At 39.2% G+C, this 27,372-nt stretch overlaps 1 protein-coding gene across 1 annotated transcript; it reads left to right on the top strand.

Annotated features, from left to right (window-relative positions):
* The first annotated feature begins 5,264 nt into the window (after nucleotides 1-5,264).
* On the top strand, nucleotides 5,265-27,372 carry LOC130234318 (phytanoyl-CoA hydroxylase-interacting protein). The gene is made up of 5 exons (XM_056464595.1): nucleotides 5,265-5,488; nucleotides 13,803-13,979; nucleotides 19,711-19,885; nucleotides 23,321-23,438; nucleotides 24,011-27,372. Exons 2-5 carry the CDS (start codon nucleotides 13,806-13,808, stop codon nucleotides 24,543-24,545), a joined length of 1,002 nt encoding a protein of 333 aa, XP_056320570.1. The 5' UTR covers nucleotides 5,265-5,488; nucleotides 13,803-13,805; the 3' UTR covers nucleotides 24,546-27,372.

The following is a 27,372-nucleotide window of genomic DNA, read 5'->3' on the forward strand; positions in this document are numbered from 1 at the left end:
GATAGATTGTATGATACATCATTTCTCCTGCTCATACTTGAGAAAATAAATATCAGTCACGTCTCCTAATCAGAAGTGCAGCTCCACAGACAGATATCCGAATGTGTGCACCTTGAAGGAGTTTTGTCCTTGCACGGCTGTCAGGGTCTATTGAGTTTTAATCATCCACTGTCCTTTAATTACACTCCATCCAGAGAGGACAGGCCATCTTCAGAAGCAGCCGAGTGTAGAGAGGAGTCCTGGTGTCGGTAATAATTCACACACATCCGCATCACATCAGTCACAGATTCACATCGAGCTCCAGCACCCATGAAAATATCCCATCACTCCACAAAACACCACATTTTTTCTCTAATCAGATTTAACCCAGTCTATGATTTAACCCAGCAGGCATCTTGATGTCAAAACGACATCAAATTTACATGATGTCACAAAACGCGTCAAAAATCCAAATCGATTTGATGTCAAAACCTTGACGTCTATTTGACAACCACACACTTATGGCCTTTTTGACCACTGAAATAACAACACAAGTATTATAATATAAGATGAAGTATCCATACGATGCATGTAAATCATACTTTGATGTCAAAACAACATCAAACTGACATCAAACATGGCGTCAAAAAATGCATAAAAAATGTCAAAACCTTGACATCTATTTGACATCCACAAATTGATTTTTTGTTGTGCTATGTTATGCTATGCTATGTTATGTTATGTTATGTTATGTTATGTTATGTTATGTTATGTTATGTTATGTTATGTTATGTTGTTGTGTTGTTTGTTGTTGTTGACGCGCAGATTCCGTGTGGGCCTAGTTATATGTTATGTTATTTGTGATGTTATATGTTATGATATGTTATGTTATGTTATTTGTTATGTTTTATGTTTTATGTTATATGTTATATGATATGTTTTATGTTTTATGTTATATGTTATGCTATATGATATGTTATATGTTATATGTTATGTTTTATGTTGTTATGTTGTGTTATGTTATGTTTTATGTTATGTTATGTTATGATATGTTATGTTATATGTTATGTTATATGTTATGTTTTATGTTGTTATGTTATGTTATGTTATGTTATGTTATGTTATGTTATGTTATGCTATGTTATGTTATGTTATATGACATGTTATGTTATGTTTTAAATTATATGTTATGCTATATGATATGTTATGTTATATGTTATGTTTTATGTTGTTATGTTACGTTATATGTTATGTTATGTTATATGTTATGTTATGATATGTTATATGATATGTTATGTTATATGTTATATGTTATGTTTTATGTTGTTATGTTATGTTTTGTTATGTTATGATATGATATGTTATGTTATATGATATGTTATGTTATATGTTATGTTATATGTTGTTATGTTATGTTATGTTATGTTTTATGTTATGTTATGTTATGTTTTATGTTATGTTATGATATGATATGTTATATAATATTTTATGTTGTATGATATGTTATGTTATGTTATGCTATATGATATGTTATGTTATATGTTATGTTTTATGTTGTTATGTTATGTTATATGTTATGTTTTATGTTATATGTTATGCTATATGATATGTTATGTTATATGTTATGTTATATGTTATGTTTTATGTTGTTATGTTAAGTTATGTTTTAAATTATATGTTATGCTATATGATATGTTATATGCTATGTTTTATTTTGTTATGTTATGTTATGTTTTATGTTATGTTATGATATGTTATGTTATATGATATGTTATGTTTTATGTTATATGTTATGCTACATGATATGTTATGTTATATGTTATGTTATATGTTGTTATATGTTGTTATGTTATGTTATGTTTTATGTTATGATATGTTATGTTATATGATATGTTATGTTATGTTATGTTATGTTATATGTTATGCTATATGATGTTATGTTATATGTTGTGTTATATGTCATGTTTTATGTTGTTATGTTATGTTTTATGTTGTTATGTTATGTTATATGTTACGTTATATGTTGTTTTATGTTGTTATGTTGTGTCATGTTATGTTTTATGTTATGTTATGATATGTTATGTTATATGATATGTTATGTTTTATGTTATATGTTATGCTACATGATATGTTATGTTATATCTTATGTTATATGTTGTTATGTTATGTTATGTTATGTTTTATGTTATGATATGTTATGTTATATGATATGTTATGTTATGTTATATGTTATGCTATATGATGTTATGTTATATGTTGTGTTATATGTTATGTTTTATGTTGTAATGTTATGTTTTATGTTGTTATGTTATGTTATGTTATATGTTACGTTATATGTTGTTTTATGTTGTTATGTTGTGTCATGTTATGTTTTATGTTATGTTATGATATGTTATGTTATATGTTTTGTTATATGTTATGTTTTATGTTGTTATGTTGTGTTATGTTATGTTATGTAGCGTAGAGTATTAAAGTATTGGGACATCTGATTATTTATATTAATGTTGTGTTATTAGTCGTCACGGTGGCGCAGTGGGTAGTACAATCACCTCACAGCAAGAAGGTTACTGGTTCGAGCCTCAGCTGGGTCAGTTGGCATTTCTGTGTGGAGTGCATGTTTTCCCCGTGTTGGCGTGGGTTTCCTCTGGGTGCTCCGGTTTCTCCCTAAATTGGCCGTGGAATTGAATAAGCTAAACTGGCCATAGTGTGTGTGTGTACATGAGTGTGTATTGGTGTTTCACAGTACTGGGTTGCTGCTGGAAGGGCATTCGCTGCTTAAAACATATGCTAGATAAGTTGTTGGTTCATTCCGCTGTGGTGACCCCTGATGAATAGAGAGTAAGCCGAAGAGAAAATGAATGAATGAATGTTATGTTGTTGTGTTGTATTATGTTGTGTTGGGTTGTTGTTCTTGTGTTCTTGTTATGTTGTTGTTGGGTTGTGTTAAGTTGTGCCATGTTATGTTATGTTGAGTGGTAGTTGTGTTGTGTTGGGTTGTTCTTGTTGTATTGTTGGGTTGTGTCATGTTGTGCTATGTTATGTTTGTTATGTTATGTTGTGTTGTTGTGTTCTTGTTGTTGTTGTTGGGTTGTGTTATGTTATGTCGTGTTGAGTGGTAGTTGTCCTTGTCTTATGTTGTGTTGGTTGTTGTTGATGTTGTTCTTGTTGTTTTGTTTGGTAGTTTTGTTATGTTATGTTGAGTTATGTTGTTTTGTTGTGTTAAGTTGTAGTTGTGGTGTGTTGTATTGTGTTATGTTGTGTTGTTGTTGTTGCGTTGGGTGGTAGTTATGTTGAGTTCTTGTTCTTGTTGTATTGTGCTGTGTTGTGTTATGTCATGTTGTGTCATGTGTTGTGTTTTATTGTTTTGTGTTGTGATCTGCTGGCTCTGCTCTACTTAATGACCATATGGTGCAGCATTGAAGCATCTGAACGTGCTGTTCATCATGCACGAGTGGACCTGATATCAGATCCAGGGAAGCATTGAGTTATTGTGCCATCAGTGGTGTCTCGCTTATATTCTCCAGTCATTTCACTGTAGTCAGCTTCATTTCTGTGTGCATGTGCATTTTCCTGCAGAGTCGATCTCACTGTTTGGTTTGGAAACTTAACATTGAGTCTGATTGTGACAATTCTGCTACTTTGGTCTTGTTTATTCTTGGTTTTGTGACACTCATTTGTGCTTGTCTTTCTGTGTGCTGTTGTTTTTGTTGTCTATCTATGTTGTCTGTACAAATCACGGCGCTTGGATCTCAGCTCTGACCTGTTGCATTAAAAACTGCTGAACAAATCCATTGCAAAGGTTTAAAATTGACAAAACAAAACAAGTTAAACCTGGTTGAGTTTGAGCCTGTATCATAAGCTGATTGGACAGTTAATTTTCAGATTTGTTTGCACCAGTTCTGGGTAATTTAGGTACCATGAAGGTAGCTAAGCTTTAATAATCACTCGTTGTTGCCATGGTAACTTACCCTTTATGGCTAACCTGCTTCGGAGAAAGTTCATGTGCATTCAAATATGATTTATCCATCATAACCTGAACTCCCCATTAGTTAACTGGTGTAACAAGCCAAGTCACAAGTCAAGGCAAGTCACAAGTCAAGTCCAGTCAATTCGAGTCAAGTCAAGTCAAAGTCAAGTCCAAGTCAGGTGAGGTGAGGTCAAGTCAAGTCAAGTCAAGTCAAGTCAAGTCAAGTCAAGTCAAGTCAAGTCAAGTCAAGTCAGGTGAGGTGAGATCAGGTGAGGTCAGGTCAAGTCAAGCCAAGTCACAAATCAAGTCCAAGTCCAAGTCCAAGTCAGGTCAGGTCAGGTCAGGTCAGGTCAGGTCAGGTCAGGTCAGGTCAAGTCCAAGTCCAAGTCAGGTGAGGTCAAGTCAAGTCAAAGTCAAAGTCAAGTGAATTCAAGTCAAGTCAAGTCAAAATCAAAGCCAAGCCATGTCAAGTCAAGTCAAGTCAAGTCAAGTCAAGTCAAAATCAAATTCAAGTCAAGTCAAGTCAAGTCAAGTCAAGTCAAGTCAAGTCAAGTCAAGTCAAGTAACGTCACAATTCAAGTCAAGCCACAAGTCAAAGTTAAGTCAAGTCAAGTCAAGTACAATTCCAAGCTAGGTCAAGTCAGGTCAAATCAAGTCAAGTCAAAGTCAAGTCAAGTCAAGTCAAGTCAAGTCAAGTCAAGTCAAGTCAAGTCAAGTCAAGTCAAAGTCAAGTCAAGTCAAGTCAAGTCAAGTCAAGTCAAGTCAAGTCAAAGTCAAGCCAGGTCAAGTCAAAGTCAAGTCAAGTCAAGTCAAGTCAAGGCATGGCATGGCATGTCACTAGTCAAGTCAAGCCACAAGTCAATTAATGTCAAACTAAAGTCAGAAGTCAAGTCACGTCACAAGTCAAGTCAACTCACAAGTTGTCAAGTCAAGTCATGTCACGTCACTTTAAGTCAAGCCAAGTCAAGTCAAGTCAAGTCAATAGACAAAATTAAAGGTTTTAAAAGTTGTATTGTTTTGATGCTTATAAAACCTCTTTCATTTTTAACCCAAAGAATTATTTTTATCAGTTTTGTTGAAATAATAAATAAATTGCAGTTACACTTCCATTGCATGCGTGTTTGTGCCCAGAGAAATCTCTCTGAATTGGCAGTTCAGTTGTAAAATTAAAATTTCTATTGGTCTGTCAGAGCAAGAGTCGTGGACTGCCTTTATTATCTGTGTGTGTGCGCGCGCGTGTGTGTGTGATCTGGATCAGGCATGAGTGGGCAGCTTATATCACTTTTATGGTTGGTTGATGCTGCACTTTCTCATGGCTGTTCGTTTCCCTTTGGCATCCAGCTGTAGAAAACACAGAGAAAGAGAGAGAGAGAGAGAGAGAGAGAGAGAGAGAGAAGCCAGAATCCTTCGCTCTCAGTTTTCCTCCTCATTTAAGGAACTGGCAGCAGTGAAGGAGAGGAAAGACGGAGCTGCAGAGCCGCGTTCATTCACTCATCATCAGAACACTGTTTTCCTCCAGCACAGACACTGCTGAACACTGAGGTACGACTCTCTGCTTTACCATTCAAACTGTACATGTGTAGCGCTAATATTAGATACCACGTTTATCTGCTTTAATGAGAACTAATTGATATAACAGGAATTTTATTACTTCTTATTTTCCTTATTAAATATTTTCCAATGGTTTATACAATTATTGCATGAACATTGCATTAGTCAATCTACTAAAAACCATCATTGCGACAATAACAATTGCAAAAAGAAAACCCAAATGTCTGAAAGCCTTATGGTAATGGTGTCTCAAATAATGCCACAATGCAAAAACAGTTGATAGTGCTTGAATATGTTTAATTTCCTTTATGCAAACGGGTTACAATGAGACGTGAGCATGTCTTTGTATTATTTACCTGCCTTTTTTAATGAATTAATTTCCATAGATAGCATGAGACAATTCGTCTTTTATTATTCAACAGTATAATATAATAACATTTAGATTCCCTACTTCACAATGTAACATATCCATCTATATATTATATAACAATACACCACTTGCTTTATTAATATAATAAGCCCCCTTTTTTGCATTGCTCATTATATTTAAATGATGATTCTCAATGTTTTGTCAGTGATGCAATTGTCATGTTTCATTCAATAGCTGCATACATATCCTCGTTGTTATTTTGTTGGTCATAAAAGGCATCAATGTGTGGATGCATTTGTTCTCCAAACGTCTTGGCCTGCAGAATGTGTGGTTGTGGTATGATAGACTGTTCCTCAGATAGCTGTTTTTCTGTCAAGTGCAATGAATTCAGGTCAGGATTGGCTTGTAGAGTTTCACTATTCAGAAAGAGAAACACAGACCCGGATCTCACAAGGAAACGTAACTATTTTACATTTTAGTCAGTTTGTGTGACATTTACAAAATTTAATTTGTAAGTTCTTATCGCAATTCATAAATGCGCAAATCCAAATCGTAAATTCAAAACACGATTCATAAATGCGCAAATCCAAATCGTAAATTCAAAACACGATTTGTAAATGCGCAAATCCAATTCGTAAATTCAAAACACGATTTGTAAAGGCGCAAATCCAATTCGTAAATTCAAAACACAAGTCATAAATGCGCAAATCTAATTCGTAAATTCAAAACACGATTCATAAATGCGCAAATCCAAATCGTAAATTCAAAACACGATTCATAAATGCGCAAATCCAGTTCGTATATTCAAAACACAATTCATAAATGCACAAATCCAGTTCGTATATTCAAAACACAATTCATAAATGCGCAAATCCAGTTCGTATATTCAAAACACAATTCATAAATGCGCAAATCCAGTTTGTAAATTCAAAACACAATTCATAAATGCACAAATCCAGTTCGTTAATTCAAAACACAATTCATAAATGTGCAAAATCCAATTCGTAAATTCAAAACACGATTCATAAATGCACAAATTCAGTACGTAAATTCAAAACACAATTCATAAATGCGCAAATCTAATTCGTAAATTCAAAACACAATTCATAAATGCGCAAATCCAAATCGTAAATTCAAAACACGCTTCATAAATGCGCAAATCCAATTCGTGAATTCAAAACACGATTCATACATATGCAAATTGCAGTAACGTATTCTACAAATGAATGAGAGAAGATTAATGACCATTCCTTTTCACGCTTACCAGCTGACCGCTTACCTTCTGTACAACTTTCTCACAGTTACCAGTTCGTCCAGTGGCGCGCCATGTACGTCTGCGGCTTTTCTTTTTCTGGGTTGCTTTTTTAAAACCGTTGGTTGGATTTAGGGAAGTGGGTGGGCTGGTCAATCAGTGCTTTTGAAAACACTATTGTTTGGGTTTAGGGAAGGAGGGTCGGTCGATCGGTCAGTCAGTCAGTCAACAGCGACCTCTGGTGGATTTACGCGAGAGCAGCAGAAGTTTGAGATCTGAAAAAGCATACACAGCGCCCCCTGGTGGAATAGCGTAAACAAAAACTGCCAAAAAACGTAGCTCCTGGGACGTAAATGTATATAGGGGTACGTTTTCAGAATTAGCCCGGGTTGGAAACTAAATTTAATTTTTTAAAACTAAAATTACAAATATTACAGAAACTAGATGTTTTATGCAAATATTAATTTAACTTAGTAAATTAAACACACAAAAAAATTTAAATTAGACTTAATTCATGATAATTGAAGCTGAATGTATAATTAGGGAGGCGGAGACAGTCAAAATAGATATAGTAGGTGTCTTTAAGTTAATATTTCCAAGACAAAATGTCCCTAAATACACATACACAAACATTCTCTTTAGAGATAGCCTATTATAATTTGTGTTACTATTCAAAGCTGTTTCAATAAAGTGTGTGTGTTTTGAAGAATAATATAAGGTTTGTCTTGGAGATGCAAAATGCACCCACAGATCCAGAATCAGCCAGTAAAATGTGGAGTTTCTTTATATAGTTTCACTGCCACCGACCTCAGTAGAGCTGCATTGCAGATCAATTGAAGATGAGAAATCTGAACCATGACAAACTCATTAATACTGTGAGGATCTGTGTGTGTGTGCCAGTGTTTGAGCTCGAGCGCATTAATCATGTGCGAATGTGTGTCGGTTTTGACCCAGTGAAATGTGCTGGATGTTTATTTTTGTGCATGTGGGTCACTGAATACACTTACTGAGGTTTCATCAACGCACAGAAAAAGAGCTGCTTCAGGTGATTCTATTGTCAGAGGCTAAATTTAAAATGTGCATGTGATTTTGTTGTTGTTGCACATGTATCTCTATATATCTATGTCTCTATATAAACAAACATGCTCTATGGCTCCCGTGACTCCTGTTCGGGATACCCCAGAACCTTTTTTCTTTTGGAATTGCCAGGTTCTGCAGGTTGCAATGTCCCGAGTTTTCATTGCCAATCTTAAGCCAATTGTAAGGGTTTGTTTTGGTTCAGTTTGGCATTTCCCCAACCAACGCAGAGCCCGAGGCATCAGAGTGAGTACCTCGACCATGATATTCTTGTTTCTTATTCTTATTTTTTTTGTTTGTGGCATTTTATGGTGGCATATTACAGTAAATCTCAGTTCAAAATGTTCAAAGGCTTTGCTAAAATGTGTGTGTGTGTGTGCGCGTGTGTGTTTTGCAGCATTGATGCGGGTCCTGTGGGATGTTTATGATGTCCTACATTGTGAGTGAATGAGAGGCAGCAGTGGAGTGTTTTTTGTGGCAGTATTAGAGAGCTGCAGTTCAGCGCTGTGTGATTTCTGCAGACAAACACACACACACACACACACACACAGAACGAGGAGCTGAAAACTCACAGGCTCAACATCTTCCCTTAATGTGCTACATTACATGCCAACATGAGGCGAAACAGATGATTGCTTCAGGCCAAACACACACACAAACATACACACTCCCACACACATATACACACACTCACACACAAGTTGTAACAGTAAAGAATTTACCACTTTATAATGTTGCTGTTCCTTTTCACAACACTTAAAAGACGTTTAGGGGCTGAAGACACCAAGTGCTGAAGTGTTTCAGGTGTACTTTTGTCCCATTCTTCCTGCAAACAAGTCTTCAGGTGGACAACAGTACGGGGTCTTTGTTGTCACATTTTGTGCTTCAAAATGTGCCACATATTCTCTATCGGAGACAGGTTAGGACTGCAGGCAGGCCAGTCCAGTACCTATATCCTCTTCCTCCGCAGCAGGACTTTGTATGTGTGCAGAATGTGGTTTTGCATTGGCTTGTTGAAATATGCAACAATGTACTTTTCAGCATTAATGGTGCATCACAGACGTGCAAGTTACCTTAGCCAAGGGCACCGACACAACCCTATACCATAACAGACCCTGGCTTTTGGACTTGATGCTGCTAACAGTCTGGATGATCATTTTCATCGTTGGTCCGAAGCACACAACATCGATTTCTCCCCAAAACCCCTGAAATACTGATTCACCTGACCACAGTACATGTTTCCAATGTGTGATGGTTCATTCCAGATGCCTCCAAGCCCAGTGAAGTCGCTTCTGGACACTGTTAACATAGGGCTTTCTTTTGGCAGAGTACAGTTTGAACATGCATTTGTGGATGTTATTATGTATTGTGGTACTTGACAAAGGTTTGCCGCAGTAGTCCTGAGCCCATGTGGTGATCTGTCTTATAGATGAATGAGGATTCTTGATGCAGCGCCACCTAAAGGATCGGAGATCACGGTTGTTCAGTTTAGGCTTGCGCTTTTATCCTTTACTCACTGAAATTCCTCCAGATATTATGTGTTCATCATTCATCAAGTCAAAGTCAATTTTCTGCAAAGCCAACCTTTTCTGATTTGGGGTTATATATTTTAAATCATTTTTTGCAAATAATGTGTAGTTAAAGAGACAGCTCATCCTAATTATTTTAATTCAGTCATTATTTATTTAAACTCTTATACGTTGACTTTTTCTGTTGAACACAAATTAACATATTTTAAAGAATGCTGGAAACCGGTAACCACTGACTTCCTTAGCAAGAAAACAAATGGAAGTCAATGGTTACAGGTTTTCTGACATTTTTCTAAATATCTCCTTTTGTGTTTAACAGGAGTAAGAAACTCATAACGGTTTTAAAAAAGTAAAAAGCAAGTAAATGATGACAACAGTGCTTCCCACACATAGACTTTACTCGGGCGGGCCGCACAGGTATATTAACGGCCGCCACAGTATATTTAGTGACACTTTTTTATTATTATCATCCTTAGAGATATTGTCGGTTATTATTCCTTTTCTTGTCCTTTATTTCTCATTTGCTGTATATTTTATTAATTTGATGATGCCAATATATTACATATTTTATACATGTAAAATGTTTTAGCAATACTGTACACAATGTCATGCTAATAAAGCAACCTGAACGTGAATGAGAGATAGAGAGAAGCAGATTTGACCTGTCAGTGGGTGCACATGGATCCTGAATAGCATAAAAGAGAAATAGTGTGTGTTTTTTTATTATTTCGACAGTCTTTTATTAAAAACGTTAACCTATTAACCCGTTTAAACAGATAATAATTCATTTTAAAAATCTATTTATGTTTTGTTTGTCGCATATAGTTCACTATTTATGTGCTGTGGGTCAAAGAGTTTCAATCCGGACACCACTGCAAATTTCAAACCTGTAGGAAGCACTGGACAGAATTGCCTTTTTTTGTGTGTGTGAACCGGCCCCATTAAGTGTCTGAACATTCAGCGTTCACTTCACACTTCAGTTTATTCTATCAAAGTGTATCATTTCCACATGAAGTGCGTGCTCTTTTGATTAAAGTGTAGTTGTTTTCCGCAAGGGACGCCATCTGTCTGAGAGCCAGAGCAGTCATGTGTGAAGTACTTGCTGTAAAGCATATTCTCATTTTCTGGCACACACACACACACACACACACACACACACACACACGTTTTTCAATGCCAGTCTACTGTTGGCACTGCGCTGTCTCAGCATATGGGGGATTTATCACAAACAGGACATAATCGTGTTGCATATTTGACCCCTAAAAGTATTTGGGCACTTAAATGAAATGTGTGTAAAATAAGAAGTATAGGTCACACTTTATATTATGTGACTTTAACTAATATGTACTTACACCGAAATGAATTATTCATTACAATATTCTGTAAATACACGGTTACATTGTACGTATGATTGATTAAATACTGCAGGGGATATAAGTATTGAACACGTCACCATTTTTCTCAGAAAACATATTTCTAAAGGTGCCGTTGACTTGATATTTTCCCCGAATGTTGGTAACAACTAAATAAATCCATAAATGCAAAGAAAACAAATCTCATGAGTTTACAAATTGTTATGCGTATTAAAATGAAGTGACGCAGGGAAAAAGTATTGAACACATGAAAAAAGGGGTGTAGAAAGGCAGTGAAAGCCCAGACAGCAAAAATCAAAAATCACTTAAGATTATAGGAGTTTGTCATTTTTTTTACAACACCAATTTAAAATAAATATAATTTTTAAATATACAATTAAGAATAAAATAAGATACGAAAATGATATTGTCACCAAGAGGTATTACATCTACTGCACCCTGAGAAAATACTATATATATATGTATATACACACACACACACACAAATTGTGTATATATATATATATATATATATATATATATATATATATATATATATATATATATATATATATATATATATATATATATATATATATATATATATATGGGCATCATGATGTGGGGATGTTTTTCAGCAGCAGGACCTGGAGGACTAGTCAGGATAGAGGGAAAGATGAATGCAGCGATGTACAAAGACATCCTGAATGAAAACCTGCTTCAGAGTGCTCTTGACCTCAGACTGGGGCAACGGTTCATCTTCCAGCAGGACAATGACCCAAAGCACACCGCCGAAATATCAACTGAGTGGCTTCACAACAACTCTGTGAATGTCCTTGAGTGGCCTAGCCAGAGCCCAGACCTAAATCCTATTGAACATCTCTGGAGAGATCTGAAAACGGCTGTACACCATCGCTGATAGAGCTTGAGAGGTACTGCTAAGAGGAATGGGCAAAAACTCCCAAAGACAGGTGTGCCAAGCTTGTGGCATCATATTGAGAAAGACTTGAGGCTGTAATCGCTGCCAAAGGTGCATCAATAAAGTATTGAGCAAAGGCTGTGAATACTGATGGACATGTGATTCTTCAGGTCTTTTATTTTTAATAAATGTGCAACTATTATCATTGTCATTATGGGATATTGTGTGTAGAATGTTGAGGAAATCAATGAGTTTGCATCCGGAAAGTATTGATAGGGCTTCACTTTTCCCACATTTGTTTATGTTACAGCCTTATTAAGACAAAAAAAACAAAACAAAACAAAACAGCAAAATAAATCTATTTAAAATTAATTAAAGTACAAAAGGTGCATTTCAGAACATTTGGGCCTCACGGCTGGAATTTCTTAGGGCCCCCAAATCACTAAATCCACCCCTAAAATTAATGTTATTTATTTTTATTTAAAGTACTTTATTTTAATAAGTGTGCAAGTGTGTGCAAATTATGTAATGACAATATTAATCTTAAGAGAGATTTAAAAAAATACCATACCACATCTGTTATATCTTCTGTGTCAGTGATCATGTCCCTTTTTAAGTTCCACATATTATTTAAATTCAAAATATATACTAAATATAAATGTTGCTGTTCCGAAACTAGTACACTACAAGTTGACATGAACACATCTGAAGGATGCTGATCATAATTTTGGCTGCAGGTACAGTGAAGTGTGTCCAAATTCAATATACTGGGCATATATTTTATTATTCTCCACTGTGGCTGTGAGTAATGTGAGGGCAGTGAAAGGGGAACGAGAGAGAAAGGAGCTCATAAATCACAGACACACACACACGCACACACACAGAGACACCCTTATTCACTGTTATGGCCATTTCTCTGAGCACAAGGACAGATTATAGATTGTGTGAATTCCCTTTACTGAGGGGTCAGAGGTCGCAGGACAGATTAATCAAATACAGGGTTTCAGTCACACACACACACTCACAAACACACACTCATTTAGAATTCACACACATATTAATTTACACTGATGAAGGGCAGAGGGTTGCTGAAGAACTACTGAGAGATTTCAGCTGCTGTCTGGGCTTTCACTGCTGAACTACACCTCCCTTTCTTCATGTGTTCAATACCTTTTCCCTGCGTCATTTCATTTTATTATGCAGAACTTCATCGGTAAACTAATTAGATTTGTTTTCTTTGCATTTATGACTTAATTTGGTTGTCACCAACATCTGGGGAATATTGTAAGTCAACAGCACCTTTGGAAATATGTTTTCTGAGGAAAATGTAGTGTGTTGAAGCAGGTTGGAGCTAAATTCACCAGGCCACCGGCCCTCCAGGACCGAGTTTGGACACCCCTGGTCTCTAGGGTGTAAGATTATTATCAGGGAAAGAAGTCTGCTTTGTTGTCAACAATAAAGAATCTTCAGATATCACAACCATCAGACTTATTCAAAATTTGTGTGTATTTTTAGTTCTTATGGATGTCAATATCAGTTATATCCAAGCTTGGTATGTTTTATTTTATGGTCAACATAATTCCATAAATGTTTACAACCATTCGAGTGCAAGTAAATGAAATGGTTATGTAAATATATGAGTGAACTGTCCCTTTAATACACCTCCACCTCCATGAAGGACATTTATTATGATTTTTTGGATGAATTAACGCAGGATGTAGTGTTTGTAGAGTGATATTAGTGTTCTTCAACTGAAGGATCCTCCATTCACAAGTTGTTCTCATTCCTCATTGTGTTTTCCTGTAGGTGATGGCTGAGGTGGAGCTGCTCTCCACACCCTGTAACATCCAGATCAGCGACGTGACCTGCGACTCTTTCCGGATCACCTGGGAAATGAACCAGGAGGATTCGGTTCGCGTCACACACTACTTCATCGATCTGAGCCGGAAAGAGGGCAGTGAACAAAACCGCTTCAAGCACAGGGTCAGTATTGGTGCGACTATACATCAGTAGTATGGATCAATATATCCATCAGATGGCTAATGATAGGATGTATTGATTAGTGGCGTAAAATATCGTTATCGCCTTAAAGACTTTTATTTTGACACTCTCCATATTGACGCAACAACAAAACAGCAGATCCGTTTAGACACATTAAGATTATTGTCATGTGTTACTTGAATTTATTCTTTATAGAGAAAAACTGTCAGAACAAAAACTTTTATTTATTTTTTTTATAATTATTTTTAGGGGTTTTCACTTTAATTGTATAGGACAGTAGAGTATTGACAGGAAAGCAGAGAGAGGGGAAGGATCGGCATAGGATCGCAAGGTGGGAACCGAACTCGGCTCGCCGTGAGCATCGGAGTGCATGTGTCGACGCACTAACCACTAGCGCCAACAAAAAAACCCAAACAAACTCCTTTTATTATGGAAAATATTCCTCATAATGCGTGCTGTTGCTTTTATTTAGTACATGACTTATTTAAATCAGCCTTGAATCAGCCTTTAGGCTCGATAGTATTCTGTTGATGCTTTGAACCAGGAGTGCAATACCTAGTTCAACCACTGGGTGTCAAACTTACACACTGCACATTTAACCATCTAATAAGCGTGTTAAACTGACCCAAAATCTTTGAATCATAATTATTAAGCATAATTCTGGGCATCCCCTGCGTTTGGGTGAAGGGCAAATGAAGGACTGCTGTGGAGGCAGATGGTGTACAGTAATATAGGGTGAGAGGTGGCTGTAGGTGTGTTGGTAATGAGCACATCTGACAGTCCGGGGCTGAACAAACCCTTCAGGCCCTCCGTGATGCTCACGTCACTTCTAATACTGAAGCTGGAAGAACTCCAGCAAAACGGCCGCGAGCAGATCATGACTCACTAGGACACACTTCCTCCCCAATACACACTCAAAGATCACAAGCCAAAAACGATCATTGCTAAAGCATACACTCTGAAAAGTGATGGATTTTATTAACCCAGTTGGGTCAACTATGGACAAACCCAACCATTGGGTTAAAAGGTGTCATTTAAATTCAATAAACAAAATTTACTGGATGATTTTTTGGGGTTTGTCATGTTTGATACAATATTAGGGTACACTGAAAAAAAAAACATTCATTGGATTTAGTAAATCATGTTAGGGTGAGTGTTTGCAACCACTTAGCTTAAAAATATTTAGTAAATACAATACATTTGAGTGCATTTCTTTCTAAAAATGGAGTTTAGGACACTTATAATTTAGAGCGCATGAGTTTTTCATCAGCCGTCTTGGTGAACTTCTACTGATGCACAATAGAAAGCATCCTGACCAACTGCGTCACGGTCTGGTATGGAAGCTGCTCTGTTGCTGAGCGTAAGGCACTGCAGCGGGTGGTGAAAACTGACCAACGCATCACAGGGACCACACTGCCAGCCATAGAGGACATCCAGAAGAAACACTAGCCGCGTTTCCACTATCGCGCCTAAAGCGAGCGAGCCAGGGCGAGCCAAGGCCAGTCGCGTTTCCACTATCACTTCCGGGGCGTAATCGGGCCAAAGCGGGGCTTCCTTGGGGCCAGCGTCCGGCCTTTTTCGGCCCGCCGAATACCTTGGGCCAAGGAGGGCCAACTGGGGCTTTGGGGCGGGGTTATGTACAAAGGCGGAGTTTTCCTGTCAGGTAAAGAGACAAGATGCTTTCTTCCCTTACATTTGTTTTGCTATCGCGCTTGATCAACTCACTCGCCTTGCAGCCAAAATCTGTGTTCGAAGTAAATGCCGCCGAACTCGAATGTCCTTATCCAGGGATCGCTGTCTGGCCTTACACCAACAGACCACAAGCAGTAAAAAAGCAATCGCTTCGGTGTTCTCCATCGTCCAGCTCTCGTAGTGATGCCAGGTTGTGTTTGTGGTTATAATTTGAGTTTTTTGTTCCCGCTGAAGTGGGCGGGTTGTGTGACGGGTTGTGTGACGTTTGATTCGGGGGACGTTCTGGGGGCGGTGTTTGCGTGACGCGCTGCGAGCAACTAGCCCGACAGTGGAAACGCGACATGATTTCGGCCTCATTTCTCAACCTCCCGGGCTATTGGCCCGGCCTGGCCCGATTAAAGCCCTGGCTCGCACTGGCCCGATAGTGGAAATGCGGCTATTGTCTGCGCCGAGCACGCAGTATTCTTAAGGACTCCTCTCACCCTGCTCACAAACTGTTTTCTCTCCTGCCTTCTGGCAGGCGCTTCAGGCTCCCCCGGACAAAAACCAGCAGACTGAGGAACAGCTTTTCCCCCAGAGCTGTCTCCCTTTTGAACTCTGCCCCTCACTGACTCCCCCCCCCACACCCCCCCCAATACACCCCCCACTCGCCTCTAACTTAAACTCCTCACAATCACAGCACTGTTTAACATTTGCACATTTAAAGTTTGCACATATTCATTGCACTGATTCATTTATTTGAACTGGACATACCCACAGCACATGGACATTTGTAATTATGTTTATCTATCAGCACACTTCTGATTATTAATAGCATCCTGTACATATATTCATTTATTGTAAATCTGTTTATAGCTAATACAACCTGTATATAATGTTGATAGTACATCCATCTGTAAATATCACCATAGTTTTTCTATAACTGCACTTTATAACTTATACCTGTATCCTGCACTTGCTGCTATTGCACTGCTGGTTAGACCTAAACTGCATTTCGTTGTCTTGTACTTGTACAGGGGTCACCAAACTTGTTCCTGGAGGGCCGGTGTCCTGCAGATTTTAGCTCCAACCCTAATCAAACACACCTGAACAAGCTAATCAAGGTCTTACGAAGTATACTTGAAACATCCAGGCAGGTGTCTTGAGGCAAGTTGGAGCTAAACCCTGCAGGAACACCGGCCCTCCAGGACTGAGATTGGTGACCCCTGTACTTGTATATGTGTAATGACAATAAAGTTGAATCTAATCTAATCTTTTAACCACTTGGATGTGATGTCATTCACTCTAAAAATGGGTTATTTAAATTAAATGTGTTGTCCAAATTTAACCCAGAGTTTTGGTTTGTCCATGTTTTACCCACATTTGGTTAGAAACAGCTCAGAATTTTTTTGAGCATTCGGAAAATAAAGAGGAACATTTTTTGAGCGGAGAAAAATTCTACTTAATAATAACCCAATCCTAAACCAGCCACCCCTTTAATTTCTGAATAATTATACACATACCGTACAAACAACACAATAAACCACATGTAAATCGGTAGTTACTTTGTGCATCATGTACCTATTCTACTGATTGTTTTAATTCTAGCAACACACACATCAGCAAATGCCCTTTAAAAATGCAGTAATGTATTAACCCAATGGTCAAATTTGGACAAACCCAAACTTTGGGTTAAAAAGTATCGGCAGTCTTTGTTTGGCGCTGATTGACTGCTATAAATACTTCATGCGTGAACTAAACAGTGATTTTTTCCTGCATCTCTAAAGCTCCTCGAGCGAGTCAACAGAAGGACTCAACGAGGGTCTGCTGAGGTTTTTGCCCCTCTGCGTTTTCCATAATTGCATCTGCCTGTCAGAAACTGGAGCTTCAACAACAGGACTAATCACTTGTGATGATGATAGAGCTGTTGTTTGTGAGAGGAAAGAATTGACGCTTATTTAGCGGAGACTGAAGATCACGTTCACCTTTGAGAAAGAGCTGAAGCACACATGCGGATATAGATGTCATCTTCGCATGATTCCTTATTTGATTACCTCCCAGACTAATTGCGCGCATGATTATTAGGCGATTAGTGTTTCCCTTAATTCAGTTTACTGTAAGGGAATAGAAGTGATGTGTGTTCCTCTGGGGAAATTAACAATGCGTAATCATTGTGCACATTCTGTTCCTCTCTGATTAGATTACAATGAATAAACTGTTTTACATATCACTGTTAAATTATACCCAGCAGTGAAGGTGCAATTTTTAAATGCAATTTTAACTGCTTTACTATTTCATTTATAGTCGTTCAAACTATATCATTTGCCTGTGGTTTGCATACGTGTGTTTTCCTTTTATTTACGCTTTCAGTTTGGATTGTGGTCTCTGCTCGGACCAGTTATGATGCTGAAATGCTTTTTCAAGAGTTCACACTTAGCTGATAATCAATAAAGCGTATTTGGCATGCTGTCCTGGGAGAGCTCGTAATATCCAGAGCCCGGGGCTCCCTCCCGTTAGAAGGGCGAGAGTGGAGTTCGAGCTCAGGTGGGTCTCGAGGACTCCCGTGCTTGTTGCCGCGTGAGAAGTGTAAACTTGTGTAGTTTTCGGTGATAATTTGGTTTAGTCGATTGGTTATGGTTTATGTTTTTGGACGGTGGGAGGAAACCGGGGGAAACCCACGCGAAGACGGGGAGAACATGTAAACTCCGCACAGAAACACCTACCAGCCCGATAGGAGGTTGGACCAGTGGTGTTCTTGCTGTGAGGCGACAGTGCTAGCCACTGGGCCACCGTGTCGCCCTATCGGAAAAAGAGGGAGGAAGTAGGGGTGGAAGGGGGGGAGCTTCAAGACGAAGATAACTGGAGTGAAAAACTCTGGTTATTTATAATGCTTCATCATCTAATGGGTCCGATTACGGAGCTAATGAGGAGCCAGCCGTGTTGATCATAAGCACGTGATCCTCTCCAAATTAGTTTATAAATGAACCACACTTAGTAGTTTGAGTTTATGTTTCCTTCATGTAAATTATGGGACGAATATGAGGTAATGAGCTGCCAGTACTTCTTGAGTTATTTATTATTTCCTAAACAATAGATGTATCTAGTTAAAAGGTGAATAAAACTCACTATGTTCAACTTTTGTTACATTTTAGGAATTAAAATAGAGCAGAAATCAAGGAGATTGGCTTTTTCCCCCCAATAAAGCTCTGTTCCAGTTTAATTTTTTTAACCTACGTTTTTTACTGACCACAAATATCCCACATTTTCTCAAAATTGGAAATTTGCATAAATATGTGTGGAGATGTGTGGCATAAAATCAGTGTGGAGTTTGCATGTTCTCCCTGCGTTCGCGTGGGTTCCCTCCGCGTGCTCCGGTTTCCCCCACAGTCCAAACACATGCTATAGGGAAACTGGGTAAGCTAAATTATCCATAGTGTATGTGTGTGTGTGCATGAATGTGTATGGGTGTTTTCCAGTGATGGGTTGCAGCTGGAAGGGCCTCCGCTGCTAAAACATATGCGGGATAAGTGGCGACCCCTGATTAATAAAGGGACTAAAAGAAAATGAATGAATGAATGAAATTAAATTAAACGATGTAGATGGCTAAGCGAGAGTCTCTTCATAGCTCAGCTTTGTCTCAGTCATGGTGACAGGTTGAGTTGTGTGTGCGTTACAGCTCTGCTGGTGCAGGAGGACAAATGTTTCACACACACTTCTGGATCAGACGACTGCGGTTTCTGTACCTCTTATTCTCAGCGTGCTATTTAAAACATGCTGACTGATAACCCAGCTCATTTTCACACTACTGTGCATTTTCAAAGGAATTAGGATGGACAGCGCTGAGTAGAATTCGATCAGAATATTAGATCTAAATGACTGTATAAGCTGAACTTCACTACTAATATCAAAACACTAGAAGGTTTCATTAGTTAATGTTAGTTAACATCAACTAATAATGAACAGAATCATTTATTAATCATAGTTTAACACTTACAAATGCATGTTTAAAATCCAAATTCAATGCATTTGTTTGTTTTTTCAGGATGTCCCCACTAAACTAGTGGCAAAGGCAGGACCGTTGCCGATGGCTGTGAGAGGCCACTGGTTCCTGAGTCCTCGAACTGAGTACTGTGTGGCAGTGCAGATCGCCATCAGACAGCCTGACGGAGACTATCAAGTGTCTGAATGGAGCCCGGTGGTGGAGTTCTGCACCGGGGGTAAGCGGAGACCGACCTGTGGAACGTTCCCACTGTTAAAATACTAATGATTAAAGGGTCGGTTCACACAAAAATGAAAATTCTGTCATCATTTACTGATCATTCACTTGTTGTCACTTTCCTGTTTGACACAAAATAAGAAAGATTTCTATAGCATTTGTTTTTCCTACTATGGAAGTCAATGGTTGCAGGAACAGAAATTAGTCCAAGGCACTCGGAAAATGTAAAAAGCCTTAATTCACATGGCTTAATCTTAAAAGAAACCTACACGTTTCAGCAAGGATCTGCCTTCAGCAGGGTAACAGTGATCAGAGTCTCTTTTGAGTACTGTGGTCACATGACTCATTCAAACATCTCGACAACACTCGAATAATTTAACCGACACCGTCAACTATCATCATTAATTCAGCATAGATAGAGGGTGACTTTAAACCATGCACAGACATACAAAAAATGCTTAAACATGGCATGTACATACATACTTCCCAACACATTTACATGTGTACATACACATATATACACATATACATGTATAAAAACATGTACACATAAGATAATACACACACATTCTACAATATATGATGATAATCTGTGGACCATCTATGGATAAACTGTTTTACAAAAATGAAGAAAAGTCTAATTCACCATTTAGACCTGGGAATCTAGTCGCTTTTAACGTATAGATCATAGACTGTAAAATATATGGACGTAGCATCCGTGACGTCACCCATAGGTTTCTGAAGAGCGCAAAACAAGCTACAAGTAGGCGCGGCCAACCGTCGCCATTTTGTTCGCGTGTCATCGCACCCACGGCGGGATACCAAACAAGGGCAAAGAGGCGGAGAGTGAGCGGAGCTACAGACACCTGCTGGCACTTTGCTTAGACCTGGCAGACAGACTTTAAGCTGCGGTCACACTTGACTTTTCCTCCCATAGACTTCCATTCATACGCACGCGAATGCGTCAGACCGGAAACGCGGGGTCATGCGTCAAGTTTCGCAGGTTGCTGTGGTGCAAAGTTCAAGCTTGGTGAACTCTTACCTGCTAAATCGCATCACTTGACTGCACGAGACCAATCGAGGATCAAAACAGGACCTCTCTGGGCAAAAATGTAAAACATGGAGCAATCGCTCGCTTTTTTTAATGTCTAATAAGCTTGTTTAATCCCGCCCCTTTTCGCAGCACCGCACGACAGAATTTCGCACACACAAAGCCCAATGTGACCGCAGCTTTACTTTGGGAGAAACGCTTAATACTTCATTACCTGCAACTCGTTTGTGTTCTGACCACATGTGCTTGGCTGTACAATATATCAATAAAGTGTTTAGACTTTCAAAAACACTGTAGTAATACAGTGAGCCACTAAACATTGCTCTTATGACGTTTTTCTACAGGAGGAAAACGCAAATTACTTCCAAACACTTCAAATATCGTGTGTGTTAGTAAATGCAAGACTATTGATGAACTCCAGCATAACACTGTATGACAACGCTTCAGATGACTGTTCTAGAGCCTACAGCTAATCAATCTGTCACATTCTGGAGTGCTTTACGGGTCTAAAGAAAAATATTAATGATCGTAAATAAGACACACACATTTATAGAGATGGTATACAAGTATATAACTTTACTCACATGGGAAACGGAGGCCACGTGAATGGTTTGTGAGCACAATTAAGTGCACACAGCATCCCATATCATCTGATAATTGTAAGAAATAAGTCCAAAAGGCAGCTGACTGTGTAAAGCCACATAAAACAACACAAAAATACGATGAATATGCTGAGATCAGTGGCTAATCTGCTGGATTCAGCTGAGGTGAAGTGACGGCGACCAGCGAGACCTAGCTGTCACTCAAGTGGCCACGCCCTTAATTATGCAAACTTAATATAACCTAATATAAAGGAAATGGATGAGTTATCAAAAAATTCACCCCCCTCACAGTTGTCATGGAGGGTAATAATAGCTATATGAACCAAAATCGTTCTTTGTACCAGGCTGTAAACACCTTTTTTTCTGCTGTAAAGTTGGCCATTCTAACAGTGGGCTCAATTGCAATTTGCTCTATTATGGAGCCAGGACTAGTGGAATTTTGATGAATTGCAGTTTCAGTTACTTCCGTATTGCCTTCCCGAGGGAGAGCGGGAGGTTGCCGCTTGGTATAGATCCATCCAAAATCTTTTTAATCTCCTCCTCTTGTAGAATTATAAATATGTTCAATCCCAACTATTTTTAATGAACTGGGATTGCCGTGACCTTGATTTTTATAATGTAGGGCCATAGGATATTGTGGGTTACAGGTATGTATCGCATTTTTACGCTCCGCTAATCTCAATTTTAATTTTCTCTTAGCCATTCCTATATAAAAACATCCGCACGGACATTCCAGTCTATTAAACAACAAATGTAGTACTGCAATTAATAAATGAATTAACCTTAAATTCACGGCCTGATGATATATCTCTAAATATATTCGTTTTGAGTATGTTATCATTATGATTGCAATTATCAATGGTTGCAGGTTTTCAACATTTTTTTAAATATCTTCTTTTGTGTTTAACAGAAGAAAGAAACTCAAACGGGTTTGTGACAAGTGAACAGAGAGTAAAGGATGAAAGAATGTTCGGGGTAATCTATCCCTTTTTATCCCTTTTCGGCTCAAGTCTACCTCAGGATTTTTTCAAATAATGCTTGATGGTGGGCGTGGAGCTCTGCGAGCAGAGGGAGGAGTGGGCGTGGCCGGCAGAGCAGGGTAGGAAACCGTCAGTCGGCTCCCAAAATGAGACACAAACCGTGAGGAGAAGCGCGATTTGATAGTTTACAAAGTTAAAATGCAAATAAATAAACATTTAATGTCCTGCTACATCATTTGTTATTCGTAATTTCATATACACGTATCCACAATTTGTTTTCTCTCCTTCTCAATCCCGGGGTCTGAATGCAGACACAGTGAATAGCAGTGCAGCAGGTCTCTCGCCCTGTCTATTTCAACCATTAACCCTGTCGGTAATCTGGAGGATTTTAAACATAGATGAACACAGCAGCACGGATATAGGCAAGGGCTATTCAATTAATTTGTCATGTGGACCAGTTCATGAAATGCATCCCAAACGAGGGGCTGAAGAGATATGACTTGCAATATGAGTGATGACACATCAGAAATATAAGGCCCATATGTTGTATTTTTGCTCCTTGAGACACCCACGTTGTATTTTTCTACGCCTGAGCCCGATTCAGAGTACTCACACTTCTCAAACGATTTGGGAAACGCACCTGGGCACGGTTCAGATAGCATAGTGTGAGTACGCCCTCAGTGTCAGTATATTGAGCACAGTGCAGTTGCGTACACCGCCCCAGATGTTATTCATTAATGTTTTTTTATCCCAGATCCATCTTATACTGATGAATAATGGTTTAAATGTGTTGTTTTGGGCAGATTATGCGATGGAGCATCTCCAGCAGCTCTTGGATAAAGCTCAGGCCGCCGCAGGGAGGCTGCTCAGGTTCTCCGTCTTCTACCGCAATCAGACACCGGAATACTTCCACTATGTGAGGTTAGTCTCAACACAAACAATACTATAGTGATTTACTAACAGTGTTTAGGAAATACCATATGATTTTGAACCATACTCCAGTCAAAAACCCTTTAAGGGAAGTCATTTCACCTGGCGGCCATCTTTGAAACATCTCTCGGGCGGTATACTTAGGCAGTCTGTCTAAATGGGGAAACATTAAATTCTCCAAAACTGTTAGTCAGGCTCACGATTACATTACATATCTGGAATCACCAATAACATTAAACAACAACTGTCTCATAAGTTTCATTTCTAAACGTCCGAATCAAACAAAATCGGCATATTTTCAGGTGCCCGAGCTAATGCGCATGCACGCTCGAAAGGAAGGAGATCACGACACCGACCTCATTTATGGCAGTGATACACATGATCATGTGTATCATCCTCTGGGTAATGATTGTCTGATCGCGTTGCTCTTCTGAAGTAATCCACAGCTTGGTCTTGATGGTGAATCTCCTCCAGAAATGAAAGCCACGTTTTACTTACAAGCTTGTGGGCGATTGAGTACAAAAGGGCAGATTATTGATTGTGTCTTCATCTCTCATGCACAGATCAAAGTGTGGCGGTGCGATGCTCCCATCCTTTAAAGACACCAGCGGCAGTCACGGCTCCCCAATCAACGGAAAGCTCCGCGGCGTCTTCCTCAGCTGCAACACCGAATTCGACACCGGCCTTCCTCCCAGAGACTCTCCATACGGCCCTCTGCGCTTCCAGATCCCAGCCGAACGCCTCCTGAACCCCAGCACACACCTCTACTTCGCCGACTTCTACTGCATGTACACGGCCTACCATTACGTGGTGCTGGTGCTGGCCCCTGCTGGATCGGAGGGGGATCATTTTTGCAAAAGCCGCCTTCCACGACTAGACCTGGCGACCAATAAATTCCTGACCTACACAGATGGAGATGCTTCACTATTCAGCCATGCAAGTGATGTGATTTTGGAGGTGCTGTTCACCGAGCCTTTGCCTCTGGAGGAGGGAAGCCTGGCTCAGATTAGTGGCCGACACCAGCTCATGAGTCTCTCCACTGCTAACGCTAAGAAAGACCCCAGCTGTAAGGTGTGTAATATTAGTGTGGGCCGCTGAGCTGATGTTGAAAGTACTTCATCTGGAGAAACAATCATCGAAATTCACTAGTCCTGCTACTGGAAGTGAATTCACATTCATATCAGAAGCTCAACTATGGTATTAACCCTTGTGTGCTGCTGTTGGGGATGTTTTCATCCACTCTGAGGGGATTTTGAGGCTTAATTTAGCCACAACCTTCTCTGTGTTTCAGCAAATGGGAGTATTTTTGCTGACAAATATTATTTTGACACACATTTTGGGAAAATGCTTTGAAAGTTTTCATAAAACTCAACAATACACTCTGGGCAAATTGACTACCCTTTCGTTATGTTAGGGGCTGTTTTAGCCCCATTGACCTCTATTATAATGACATTTATTGATCGCAAAGCCATGACAGCATATAATCATGCATTCTTCGTTGTTGCTGGTTTTCTCAGTTGGGAAGAGGGACAATGTGTCATGTTTACAGTTGATAACAATTTACTCCAGTTCGTGTCCAAGAACAGTGCATCCAGAAAGTATTCACAGCGCTTCACTTTTTCCACATTTTTAGAGCCTTATTCCAAAATGAATTAAACTCATTTATTTCCTCAACATTCTACACACAATATCCCATAATGACAATGATAATAGTTGCACATTTATTAAAAATAAAAGACCTGAAGAATCACATGTACATCAGTATTCACAGACTTTGCTCAATACTTTGTTGATGCACCTTTGGCAGCGATTACAGCCTCAAGTCTTTCTCAATATGATGCCACAAGCTTGGCACACCTGTCTTTGGGAATTTTTGCCCGTTCCTCTTTGCAGTACTCTCAAGCTCTATCAGCGATGGTGTACAGCCATTTTCAGATCTCTCCAGAGATGTTCAATAGGATTTGGGTCTGGGCTCTGGCTGGGCCATTGGGTCATTGTCCTGCTGGAAGATGAACTGTGGCCCCAGTCTGAGGTCAAGAGCTCTCTGAAGCAGGTCTTCATTCAGGATGTCTCTGTACATCGCTGCATTCATCTTTCCCTCTATCCTGACTAGTCTTCCAGTTCCTGCTGCTGAAAAACATCCCCACATCATGATGCTGCCACCACCATGCTTCCCTGTAGGGATGCTATTAGCCTGGTGATGAGCGCTGCCTGGATTTCTCCAAACGTAACGCCTGGCATTCACTACAAAGAGTTCAATTTGAGTCTCATCAGACCAGAACATTTGGTTTCTTATGGTCTGAGAGTCCTTCAGACGCCTTTTGGCAAACTCCAGGCGGGGAGTGGCTTCCATCTGGCCACTCTACCATACAGGCCGGATTGGTGGATCGCTGCACAGATGGTTGTCCTTCTGTAAGGTTCTCCTCTCTCCACAGAAGAACGCTGGAGCTCAGACAAAGTGACCATCGAGCTATTGATCACCTCCCTGACTAAGGCCCTTCTCCCCCGATCACTCAGCTTAGATGGCCGGCCAGCTCTAGGAAGAGTCCTGGTGGTTCCAAACATTTTCCACTTACGGATGATGGAGGCTGCTGTGCTCATTGGAACTTTCAGAGCAGCAGAAATGTTCTGTAACCTTCCCCAGCCTTGTGCCCCGAGACAATCCTGTCTCGGAGGTCTACAGACAATTCCTTTGTCTTCATGCTTAGTTTGTGCTTTGACATGCATTTTCAACCCTGGGTCCTTATATAGACAGGTGTATGCCTTTTCAAATTATGTCCAATCAACTGAATTGACCACAGGTGAACTCCAATGAAGCTGCTGAAACATCTCAAGAATGATCAGTGGAAACAGACTGTACCTGAGCTCAATTTAGAGCTTCACGCCAAACGCTGTTAATACTGATGTACATGTGATTCTTCAGCTTTTTTATTTTTAATAAATTTGCAACAATTTCAAAAACTCTTCTTTCGCATAGTCATTATGGGGGATTGTGTGTAGAATGCTGAGGAAATACATTCATTTTGGAATAAGGCTGTAACATAAACAAATGTGGAAAAAGGGAAGCACAATCAATACTTTCCGCATGCACTGTAGGTGTACTTTATTTCTCTAATAATTCAACAGCCCTTCGTTGATTAACCCATATATTGTGCACTAAAATACCATTTGAATGAAACACCTTAAAGTCCATTTTGCAGGCCAATCCTAATCAAATCGAATATGTGAAGAAAACTCAGAATGAGCAACTGAAACTGAGATCGTCTGTCCTAAAGGGTCAGTTCAGCCGATAATACTTCATTGTTATTTACGCCATAAGAGTGAAGCCATATATAACTGCATCTCTACATGTTCATAATCGTATGTAAATCATATTTAATAATATCATTACTAAATGATAGAAGCGATTCTGTTTATTTTTGTATTTTGTTGTTTATCAGAGTCTAATAGATGGTTGTTTTTTGTGTCTATATGTGTTGTATCTATGTATGGGTCAAAGACAAGATTTACTCATTCATTTTCTTTTCGGCTTAGTCCCTTTATTAATCTGGGGTCGCCACAGCGGAATGAACCGCCAACTTATCCAGTATATGTTTTACGCAGCGGATGCCCTTCCAGCTGCAACCCATCACTGGGAAACATCCATACACTCTCATTCACACTCATACACTATGGACAATTAAGCCTACCCAATTCCCCTATAGCGCATGTGTTTGGACTGTGGGGGAAACCGGAGCACCCGGAACAAACCCACGCCACCACGTGGAGAACATGCAAACTCCACAGAGAAATGCCAACTGACCCAGCCGGGGCTCAAACCAGTGACCTTCTTGCTGTGAGGCGATTGCAATTTTTATGCAAACATTTGTCTTTGACCCGTTTATATTATACTTTAACGAACAAAAATAAAACACTTCAGACATTT

The sequence above is a fragment of the Danio aesculapii genome, chromosome 8 (assembly GCF_903798145.1).
Source record: "Danio aesculapii chromosome 8, fDanAes4.1, whole genome shotgun sequence".
Lineage (NCBI taxonomy): Eukaryota > Metazoa > Chordata > Actinopteri > Cypriniformes > Danionidae > Danio > Danio aesculapii.

Bases quoted from the DNA above. Each gene is read 5' to 3' on its own strand.
- LOC130234318 (XM_056464595.1), top strand. From the start codon at position 13,806: ATGGCTGAGGTGGAGCTGCTCTCCACACCCTGTAACATCCAGATCAGC. The intron at 13,980-19,710 runs GTCAGTATTGGT...TTGTTTTTTCAG, and splicing joins AAAACCGCTTCAAGCACAGG to GATGTCCCCACTAAACTAGT. The intron at 19,886-23,320 runs GTAAGCGGAGAC...TGTTTTGGGCAG, and splicing joins GGTGGAGTTCTGCACCGGGG to ATTATGCGATGGAGCATCTC.